At 33.1% G+C, this 12,272-nt stretch overlaps 1 protein-coding gene across 1 annotated transcript in view; it reads right to left on the bottom strand.

The window, feature by feature from the left end:
• Positions 1-9,845, bottom strand: part of LOC133329418 (restin homolog) — a 38,074-nt gene extending 28,229 nt beyond the window's left edge. The window contains exons 1-3 of the mRNA XM_061537891.1: positions 9,734-9,845; positions 7,197-7,325; positions 529-711 (exon numbers count right to left, since the gene is read on the bottom strand). Coding sequence (XP_061393875.1) covers positions 529-711; positions 7,197-7,325; positions 9,734-9,845 — 424 coding nt within the window. The remainder of the gene's footprint in view (positions 1-528; positions 712-7,196; positions 7,326-9,733) is intronic.
• Positions 9,846-12,272: the final 2,427 nt, after the last annotated feature.

Genomic DNA, 12,272 nt, shown 5'->3' with positions numbered 1-12,272 from the left:
ACACCTCAGATTTGCAAGCCGGCACACAAAAGCACCTTAAAAATAAAAGCAAAAACAAACGAATCAACAATAAGTCCTATGTCATCGTAGATATAAGAAAGTCAAAATGCAGCAACGCTTGAAGATATCAAAAGAAATAAGAAACTGAAACCGGATGTATGGTCATAAATCAGAGAAAAGATAAAGAAAGAAATAAAAGTATAATACTGAGAAAGTATTTGATTTTTATTTATTGGTCAGTACCGAGTTTTCACACAGAGTAATGGATTATCATAGATTAAAAACAAAACTGTCTTAGACCGTCCATGAACTTCTAATGAAAAAAAGAGGAAAACTTTAAAACAGGATGTGTTGACGACTGGGATTCGAATGTGTCAGACATTTAATTACATATTTATAAAATGTTTGAAATAAATATGGATTATGCATTCAATCCCGAATCAGTGAAATGAAAGATGTAAAGTATGATATCATTTCAGATTCCTCAATCCCAAGTACTTAAAACCCCTTCTTTATTTTCTAACTCACCTTTTAACGGAGTTTTGTTTGGTGTCGTCTTGCTATCAGTGCGTCTGGTATTCAATTGGAATTTTTTTAATGGTGGCGAGCCTTTAATACTGTTGGTGCTGCCACCTGTTGGACTGCTAGCAGCCGTCGATGTTGTGGATGGAGATGGTGTTGTACAATTGCTCTGGGCATTAAAACGTTTTTCTGAAAAAAAGAAACAAATGAAATAGATTAAAAATGTGAAGTATACTTTTAGGAGGAATTAATTTAGTTGCGGCAACATTCATTAAACTTGAAGCAACATTCCTTGTACCAAATGTTCCCAATCACGCTGCCTCCGTTGTTCACTTACTACGTCTATGTTTTTGTATAATTGTTGGAAGCAAATAAAAACAAAACATATGACCCTTCTTGAACCATGTAATCTTGCTTTTAATGTTCTCCAAGATGTATCACCACCACCTCTTGTAATTTATTTTAAGTAATTCGGCGTCTGTTGTTTCAAGTGTAACATTGAAAATATTCAATAAAAATATTTATTAATGTCAAAACGTTATAAGAAAAATACGCACACTATTCTATAAAAAATAACAAATTTTACATACATACATGTTTATGCCCTACGGTAAATACACTTGCGACGCATATTTATGAAAGATGGGATTTATCGGTCTTCTCCTGCCTCCCCCAAAAAGGGTAAATATTCTAAATCTCATATAAGTTTGAACGAAATTTCAAATTTCATTCAAACTTTGCACATGGTAATATATTTACTTTGTTCTGTGTTGTTTTGTTCGACCTTTTGATTCTTATATAATAAAACAATATATTTTTTTGAGCCGTTGAGGTCTTTTTTATTTTTCATCAACATTTCCACAATTGTTTTAAATTGCATTTCAGGAAAATTTTGAAATTAATGACATTAATTATACAGGTATGAAGTGACAAAATCTTACAAATAAATATTCACAATTTCTTAAAACTATTATAGACTTCACTATCGTCGTCGGATGTAAATATTGCACTGAGTTTATTTTGTAATTGCAAACAATATATCTTTTTTGTAAGGTGTCTGTAACAGTAAGCTAGTGAAACAAAATTAATTCTCTTTTTGTTGGTAGGTTGTTTATGTGTAGCATTTCCAATGTAAGTCTCCTATGTAATGTTTTCTGTTTGAAGTATTTGTAAATCAAAGTTTGGATGGTTGTTGTTCTTACAGTGTTTTGCAAGTGCTGTTTTTGTGTATTATTCTGATTCCTTAATTTAATGTCAGATTTGTGTGCCGATAATCTGGTTTTTAATTTATTTTTTGTGGTTCCAACATACACCTGTTTACATTTTTCTTCATCGTTTCCATCGCCAAAATTATTTTTCCTTATTTTTTTACTTTCACATCTTCAAATAAATATATATAAAGTCGTTAACATAATATATGCTTATTTGCCAGCCGGTTTCAAATCGTAAACATTTGAAATCGAGAATGGGTGGTGGTATACAAAAATAATAATGTGAGGTATACAAAAATAATTATCAATAAAAGCAATGATTACTAAAAAAAATATCAATATTGGGTACCAGAAAAATAGGATATGTTGCAAATATTACGATCAAAAATTCTCAATATAATCCTCAATATGTATATATTACAATACCAGTAACATGGCGCCCTATTTGTTTACTTTAAATTTCACTTACAAAAATTAATATGGTAAATAAAAAGTTTGTTGATAACAGCTTTTGGCCAATTTCACAGCATGAAAATTAACTGTGAAAATTGATGCCATTAACAGGCACTTGTTCTGCTATCTAATTAACACCCACTCTCCTCTGTCCCCCATTACACCCATATAACTGTCAACTGAATTGAAAATTGGTTAACAAACACTTGACCACCATGATCGTTCGCCACCATCAAGCATCCTAAGAATCAATGATGGCTCCGACTGAGCCACTTCTTCTGTCTGAACGCATACACATCATGGCTAAGAACCAACAACAGTCGTCAACTGCAAAGACACCCAACAAACCAGTTTACAATGATTGACCAAAGATGATAAACACATCCATACATATGTATGTATGATGCTGGTCATTTGTTTTGCTTGACCAAATTTAGTCAGAACCGATGAAGACCTGCTTCTTTTGTTTTGTTGTTTCTATCTTGGTAACAGCTGCACTTCGTATTCTTTGTTTCTTGTTACTTCCTCAGAGTGTGGAGTAAATTTGAGAAGAGAGCACCTAATTTTTAACATCATTAACACCTGTTATCTATCGTCTTGGTGTGAAAACGGTTAACAAAACAAAAACAAAAGAAATAATCAACAGTCAAACAACGATGAGCAAGGTAATAACACGTAATAAACGACAACAAGCGAATGAGATCATCTCTATTTGACTCATATTTGGGCAGACGTGCACACCAGCGTTGATGCGTTCTCTTAACATTTTTTGATGTTAAAACAAAAATAAACCTTAATAAATTTTTTTCCGCAATTTTTTTAATGAATTTATTTTTTAAGTTCCTAACTATTTATATTTTAAAAATATTAAATTAATTAAATTCCGTAGAATTATTCATGTTTTTATTTTCCCTTAACAAAATTTTAAGAGAAATTTTGCCCACCATTGATTTGACTTGAATGCATTGTTGTTTGCAAGTGAACACATCAGAGTTAGAAGAGAAAATGACAAATGCTTAAGCAACATGTTGCTTCGGTTTTTTCTCTTTGAATGCCTCTCTCTCTTAAGCCGTTTATTTAAAAAATCTCTTCGATTCCGTTGGGTACCAATTCCGCACTCAATGTCAGTTCTGTCGGTCGGTATATTTTACAACAGGTTTTTTGTGTATTTCTCGATCTGTTGGTCTGTTGTTGCGTCCGCTTGAGGAATTCAATGACACAGTACCAGATATTCGACGAACTTGTTGTTTTAGCATACACCATTTTCAATCTAGTTCTCAACAGTTTGTAAATGTTCAAGTAGCTCGCATGCATCGGAGATATTTCTATCTCCGATGCACTAGACACGCCAATCCATCAACCAACTGATCACACTGCCTAAGTGTCATTGTTCATAAATCGCATAACAATTATTAGCATTCTTCGGCAGTTAAAATGTGGTCCAGTGTGGGCTTCAAAGTCATCAAGAATACCTCTGTTGACTACACAACTCGTATTCATGTTGACTGCCTTCCGAACAAACACACTTGTTGTTCAACGATGCTCCACCACGAAACTACTAATCAACAACAACAACAAACTGTGTTGGTAGTGCCGAAAAGCGCAAGTGTGAATGAACAGCGCAAACAGCATGAATGAATTGGGGGTTTTTCGAGTGGGCCGATTTACGCTAATACGCTGATAAATTAGCATTGAACTATATTTTCCCATGTATGGGCGAAATTTCAATTCAATTTTACAAAATGCCCAACAACAAATCTGCAGATAAAGCTTTCAAAATTAATTAGCATAAATAGTTTGTTGAATGGGTAAACGGATGGAAGACAAAAACCAATCCAGGTGTGGACAAATACGTGTACGAGTGTGTATGTTAATTGGTGTATAGAGTGCGAAAACCTCTGAACGTGACAATTCGGTATTTACATTTTTAACGGGGGATTATTTGATATTAAACTATTTGATGAGAACTTATAGTAAACAGTAAAAATAAATTGAGCCTGATTATAATCTAATTGGTCAATTTTCAATTAAACCAAAAGACCATCAAGAGAATTCTAGAATATTTTACTATTGGCTACAGTATGAAAATCACCTATTCTGTAGCAGGTGAACTGAGCTATTCTTATTTAAAATTGTCTAATACTGAGGGTTTCAAACATATTAATCTAGTATCCCTTAAATATAAAAAAAAAAACAGAAATATTAATCGCAAATGTATGTTTTTACAAAATAGGAGAAATATGAAATATCAAAACAAAATTTTCATACAGTACATGTTGTACCCGTACTGCAAAAGAATCTACTAATTTATATTAGTCAGTTTGCGTTTATAGTTTCTAATAACAAGTGCCCTGTTCATATGGACTTTAAACATTCCATAAACTATAGTGGTGCATTGTACGTCGATGAAAGCGTTAGCTTAGATTGCATTAATCTCTAAAATGCCGCAACAAGTGAGAAATTCACACGAAAGTGCTTCTGTTCGAAGCACGAAATGTTAAACCAGTATATGCCAAGTATGGCTTGAATTTCAAATGAGATTGTTAACTTTGTACTTATGTAATGATAGTATCTTTCAACACAGTGGTATTAAACATTAATTTTTGGTACTTCAAATTAAATGAAGACATAAACAGAAGTCAACAACATTTCTCATTTTTACCACTGTGGAGCATTGAACACAATGCCGCGGATTGAAAGACCTCCAATAAACTTGCAACAAAGTCCACACAGTCAACACAGCTATGACGTTTTTCGCACATGCCGCAATGAATGCGAATAGACTGTAATTCACTTTTATGATAGGCAGGTGAGTTAGTTGTTATGTGCTTTCTTTAAAATAACTGAATTCAAGTAAACACACCATGTTATAAACAATTAAAAGAATTGCATTAATATCTGATACGCAAAGTCTCACCCACTCCTACATCAATGTTGGGTCTCTGTACATTTGGATTCAACAGATTTCAACTATAACTAGTTATAGAACAATATTTGTAATGAGATTTTAAATGTCAAATTTCAGTGGATTCTGATGACACTTAACGTAAGTAATATTAATATCGAGCCAATATTAATATAACGTCAAAGATGTATGTTTTTTTTTTAAACATGCATACATATTTCGGTTCAAAATTAAAATAGCTCCCATATCAATTTCATTAGTTTTCACATTTAAGCTATACAACAGAGATTATAGAAGTGTGGCCCTAACCACTATGATAGTAATCCTTCCGTCAATTATTATAACGTCGATTATTTACATTTGTTGATTTATCCAGAATTTAAATAAAAATTGATTCCAACTTCAAGATACCCTTCTGTATTATAAACCAGTAAGGAAAGTAGTAAAATCGGAATGGGCAACTATATGATACCCTTCACCACTATGGGTATATTTTACATATGTATCCTAACAGACATCGCCTTTTCGAAGGAACGTGTAATCTTTATTTATATGTGAATCGACATTCATTCGGGCAGATTTGGAGTCATTTCGTTCAATGGGAGAAATGTATGTAAATCGATTTGAAGCAAACTTGATACACACTATTCGGTATGCTGCACTATTCAAAATTTAATCTCAGTCATACAACCGTTCGATATATATGTGGAAGCTATATCTGCATCGACACCAATTTCAAGGAATCGCAATGACATCATTATAGTCTATTCACACTGCAGTGCACAATTTACACGAAATCAGAAGAAAATATATATGGGAGCTATATCTATATCTGAACCGATTTTCATGAAACTTTTTAAGACTGTGCCAAATTTCGTGCAAATCGAAAGATATATAGGGTCTTTGGTGCACCATTTACATAAAATCGGATGAAATTATATATGGGATCTATATCTAAATCTGAACCGATTTTGTCCAATCTAAATAGAGTTCCCCCTTGGACCAAATAAATGGGCTGTGCAAAATGTCATCCAATTCATAAATGCGACCTGTACTTTGTTTACAATACAGACGCAAGACCGGACACGCATAAATCGACTCAGAAAGTGATTCCATGCCTATTCTCAAAAGGAACCATGTGTCTATCACGTTTCATTTTGTCTTTTACAAACATGTGCCCAAAGACATAATACTCTGTACGACAGGGTGGTGAAGGGTATAAAAAGCATTCTCACTCACAAGGTCAATCTGACAAAGACATATGAAACATTTCCCAGTTTGGATATGGATGAGTCATATAAGTGGAAACGCGCTATTTAGCTTCGTAGCGATCATTAATCAACAGGACAAAATTAATTGGAATGATTTCTTGACTATGTTTGGGGTGATGGACGTGTCACTGCAAATTCTATCTGGGATATGCTCTGAGATCTGGAAACAATGCCATAAAACTTGGTACAAATTTAGATTTTCTAAATTATGATTCTTTGCGGCTTAATTAATAATCGCTTATCTTTTGTAATCCTAAGTCTCGACTACAACAAACAAAAATTTTTGAGGAACCACATTTTAGGCACCAGGGCTCGAAGGGATGGCTTATGGTAAGCTACGTGTTGTAGTATAGATTTTTCTCGCAATATAGATGTATTTTATACATCCCTATTATACCTCCAGGTAGACTCGAGTTATTTTACTAAAATATTTACGTATTGCATAAAAAGTACACAAATTCAAAATAATTTAGGTTACAATGACATAAACGACATGTGCATTAGAACTTTTTGCGGGGTTAATGGGGAGAAATTCTGCAGCTTAGACCTACTGACTTGCAGGGATCATACGGACCGAATTAATCAATGAGCATAATGTCTTTACCACCTCATTACCCCGAGTTACTGCCGGAGCTTACAGACTATGGTCAAAAAATACCATCAAAATGTTAACGGGGCCAAACCATATTTGAAAGATACAGAAGCATTGTGTTAGAAAAAACCCAACAACGACACAAATATTAATACTTGCAATTAAATAATGCATTTTTGGTATCGCACACTTGTATTTTGCACATGTCTAGATTTTCATTACAACTTCGTCTGGCTACTTACGTGTTAATGTTAAAACCGCCGGTTTTGGCCGTGTTGAGGAACCATTCGATGTTTGTTGTGTTTTTGGTGGTGGTCCCAAATCGGTCGGCGAAATACTCAAATTGCGTACATCGCGTTTCTTGGCTGCTCCTGCAAAGGAAGAAAAAAATAAAAATCGGGTATTAAACAACATTGAATTGCCTCGTTGAGTGGGGTAAAGCGATGCGTGAGCACGCTTTAAGTGTTATCCATAACTTTTGAGAAATTGAGAACGCGAATATAATTTCATTAAATCGTTATGGCATAAGCGTGACCATTTTCATATTTCATATCATGTCGGGGGCACGGGCGAATAAGAAGAAAGTGCTTCTAATCTAATATCTGACACTCAAAAATGTACAAGCATTCTTTGTAAACATTGTTGGAATTTTCATTTAAAATTTGAGTTGTTTGTAATTTCGGTACAAAAATAAATAAAGAATTTTACATTTAGAGTTTCGCTTAAAATTTCGTGTTTTTCTCCAAGGACCTCAAATTAAAGTTTGCACCTAAACCGACAAGATGCAACATATGTTTCGTTGGTTCCAGGGACATATAAGAAATATTGCTATTGATTTACTCATTTCATTGGGAATTTTAATCGAAACATAATTCATATTGGAACATATTCTGCCTACGGCTGAATTCGAAGCCAATATCTGTATCCGATAGAACTCAGCAAACAAGAGTCAATTTAAAAAAAAATCCATTCAAACGAACATATGTTTGAATTTGCGGTTTCTTTCATTCGCAAATGAAGGAATGTTCCGCTTTAAGTGTGTGTATATCTATGGAAGTTGTGTGAATTATTGTAATTGACAGACAGTGCTCCCTCATACACAGAGATGAAATGAATTCATTCAATACACCATTTGTTTTTTTATTTGTAAAAATCCATTAAGGAAATTTCAAGTAAATGAACCAAACAAAAAGGGGGAAATAGTAATTTAGCAGCAGAAAATACATCTGTTAGCGGGACACACATTGAGCGAATGGACAATAAAAGTGCTTGTTGTCCGGGACATACAGTGACGGACTTTTTGACTTTAGCATCATGGATTTTCAGATTTAATATTATTGAAAATAGCAACAAGTTAACTTAAAAAAATGTGAGCCTGTGAAGATACTATTTAAGTTTGAAGTTGATACTTAAATATACACATTAGACGATTAACATTAAATTTGTATACCCTTCACCACAATGTGGTACAGGGTATTATGTCTTTGTGCATATGTTTGTAACAGGCAAAAGGAAACGAGATAGACAAATGGTTCCTTTTGAGAATATGTATAGAATTACTTTAACTGAGTCGATTTATGTACGTCCGTCCGTCCGTCTGTCAATGTTAAATTGTAAAGAAAGTACAGGTCACATTTATGATCTGAATTGGATGAAATTTGACACAGCTCATCTATTCGTCCGATTTAATGCAAATGGTGTATCAAATTCCCTATATATCTTTCGATTTGCACGAAATTTGGCATAACGTAAATCTAGAATTATATGTGTTAAGTTTCCTGAAAATCGGTTCAGATTTAGATATAGCTTCCATATACATTTTCGTCCGATATTATATTAATTGTACACTAAAGGCCCAAACTTTGTACGACTGTCACTCAATTTTGAATTTCTGGTTTGTTTCGTTTGCACAACGTATCAAATTGAGACTTGAATGACGTTACTGCGTTTTTTTTTTAATTGATAAAGATGCAGACATAGCTTCTATATGTTGTAGACCGATTTAAATGAATTTGTATAATAGTACGCAAATACAGTCGAGTACGCTTATAGCGAACTAGTAGAGACAAAGAAAGTTAGTTCGATAAATAAGAAGTTCGTTATATCAAGGTAAGGCAAAACATAGGCTTAGCAGAAAAAATATATATATATCAGTTAGAAACTGGTTTTGTGTAATTTTTGACAATTCTTAACGTGCTTCTCTTTTTCGTTGATGAATCTGACATTACAGCTGGCATATATTTTTAACGGTTTCCAGCGTTAGAGTAAAAACTACATTTTGAGCGGATTGTCATCGTCAATATTACGTATATTTGTAGCAAGTTCGTTATAACCAAATTAAAATTTATAAAAAAGTTCGCTATATCCGTAATTAGCTATAAGTACAAAAATGTGTATGAAAAATATTTCTCAAAAACTTTAGGGCCAGAAAAAGTGTTCCCTATAAATGAAGTTGTTCGTTCTAAGTGTACTCGACAGTATTATTAATTCAATTTTAAACTATGTACAAAAGTAGAAACACAAAAAATGCCGAAAATAACTTCGACATTTCCTGGATCACCGGTGTTTGCTTATCGTGACATGTATTAGATGTGGATCAGCAATATCTATATGTACATTTTGTAAATTTATAAAAGGATGTTGATACGTTATGAAAACTTTTCTCTATGTGTATTTTTACCAGTTGTTTTTTTTATCGTTACCAAGAGTATAGCTATCATAAAAAACTAAACGTAGTTCAATTACTATATTTGTTATCATAGACATAAAAAATACCAACCTTTAGCACGTTTTCCAAAACTACCAAAACGTTCCCTTTCGATAACTTGGGCGTGGATATAACGTTCCGAATAGGAACGCGACAATTTTTCCTTTGAGCTGTGAGCGCCCATATTGTTGTAGAAAGTGTACGCAACTGCACGATTTAATTATTCACAATCCAAGAACAATTCTGTTTTAATTTTGTACAAATCGATAAACTAATGTGAATATATTTCCAAAAACATTTCTAATTTGATTTTAGACGTAGTAACAGCAATATCGATATTCAAACACATCATATTTTGTAGTGCTCTTTATTCAGCATCATCATTATTTCACTCGCAATTTATTTCACACACATTGATTGATTCTGTATTCTGGAATATGTTAACGAAGTTCATACATCGTTTTTTATTTATTTAAGGAAAAAAGTTTACATTAACCCAGATATGCCGAGTGCACTACATGTACACTCTGATCAATAAATTTATTAATAATTTATAAATTTTATCTGCAATTTTTTCTACGGCATATCCGGGTTAATGCAAAGCCCTTGAGCCAAGAAATTGAATTAAATTATAGGTCTGTTCCCTTACTGCAAGAATCTACTAATTTTTACTATATTTTCCGATATCATAAAGGAAAAATTGTTATCGTAGTAAAAAGTTATACATTCTTGTAGGTACTGGAACATACTATATATTATTTCGATTTATATTTGCACTACTTTTAGTCCACACAAACACACAATTTATTTTTCAAAAGCAGTAGTAAAAAAACAATTTTCAAATGATATTTGGAAGACTTAATGTAATAATATTCACTGTTGATCCAACTCTTGCCTTTAACCACCTAAGAATGGTCAATGTTTTAATGCTGAAAACCATACCTCCAATTTTCACTGCCAAATACAATTGTCTGCCAGCCTATTTATTCATATTTGTATTTATTTCAAAATTGCAAAATCCAAATATGAACATCGAAAAACACTCAACAAGTATGTTCCTTGGCTATTTCGAAAGAATGACAATAATTTCTTTCATAACATTCCCAAAAGCAGCAGATCCCTTCTTCAGTTTGAAAAATGTGAAGTGTATTAGTTCAAAATTATGTAATGCCACAAAATATTAATTTTTAAACAATCATTTATGACCTCGTATGTCTTGGGGGCAATTGTTCCGATCAAAGGCAGATGTATTTGTAATTTGCTGAAAGATTCGTTACAGCAAACACCCCACGCAGGGAGAAAAACACAGTCCAATGAATCTCAAAACATAGAAGCGAGGTCGAAAAGAAAAATCACACATCGATGTAAAACAGTCCTTCCACTCCCCTCCAACAATTGGTAGCTTTTTTAATATATACCTTCGGTTGTTTTTCTTCTACATTTTTACATGCCCAGGTGTGTCTAGTGTGTACCCCAATTTGGATTAAGAACAAATCTTTCCACGTGGCATCGTAATTTAAAAGACTCCGTGGCGACATGCTTGCTACCCACACTTTTTCTTTTCGGTGACAAATTATGGTCGAAATCAAGAATTCGATTGGGAATATTTCTATGTGAACAAAGATGCCACATTTGAAGATGAGGAATGTTGGACAAAATTTCAAAATGTCAAACATTTTATTGGAAAAATGTAAAATATACATAAGTATAAAATATGTGACTAGCGATTTAATAGTTACGAATATTTACATTCAAGTTAGAATGTAACACACACCTTACACTATATTTACACGTGGAAGGTGCTGTGGAAAACAAATGATCTGGCAGCTATATTCACATATACGTATGTATGTTTGTGGCACAAACAAATAAATATCAGAAATAAATGTTAGATGTTATTTATAAAAAAAAAAAAAAACATTCAAAATATTGGCCAAAAGACATTCATCTGTCAGTTTTTTTTCATATTACAAGCGTGAGAAAAGAGAACTAATTTAATGCTAGGAAACGCACAGACAAATGGCCAGTCATTTGCACAACGATCCCATCCCAGCAGAATGGGGGTATGAGTGAAAACAAAATACTACCCAAAACATGGTGACAGATAAAAACGCCACACTGAATTTCCTTTTGAAAATAAGTTTTCCCTTAAAATAAGACATGGCATATTCAGATCACAAAAAAACACACACTGGCTTCTTCTTCTGTTCGCTACAACTCTAAACATGCATGCCTGAATGTGTTCAGACCCTAAGTGGCTGTTGAGAGAGTTTATTTTTAGATATTTCCTGGTAAATGCCTGTAAATGTCATCTGAATTTAGCTGGGCATGATTGTGACGGAATGAATGAATGTTTGTGTTCCTCTGTCTTTTTGGTAATATTATTGTTAAAAAAATTAACAAGGTGTCGGCATGGGTGCGCGCAATAAATGCATAATAATTGTCCGTTTTGTTGGGGGAAATCTTATATCACGTTTCATTGTCGTCGGGTGATATATGACAAATATTATATAATAAAATATTATTTAAATTTGAATGAAACGGAAATGGAAAACAGAAACGCATTCAATTTCATCAATATAGAAAGTGTGAATGTCAGGAACAAATACTT

The sequence above is a fragment of the Musca vetustissima genome, unplaced genomic scaffold (assembly GCF_032173495.1).
Source record: "Musca vetustissima isolate MV318-11 ecotype Yass unplaced genomic scaffold, APGP_CSIRO_Mvet_v1 utg2237, whole genome shotgun sequence".
Taxonomy (NCBI): domain Eukaryota; kingdom Metazoa; phylum Arthropoda; class Insecta; order Diptera; family Muscidae; genus Musca; species Musca vetustissima.
The sequence above is the reverse complement of the archived record's forward strand: the minus strand, read 5'-3'. Positions and strand labels throughout refer to the sequence as shown.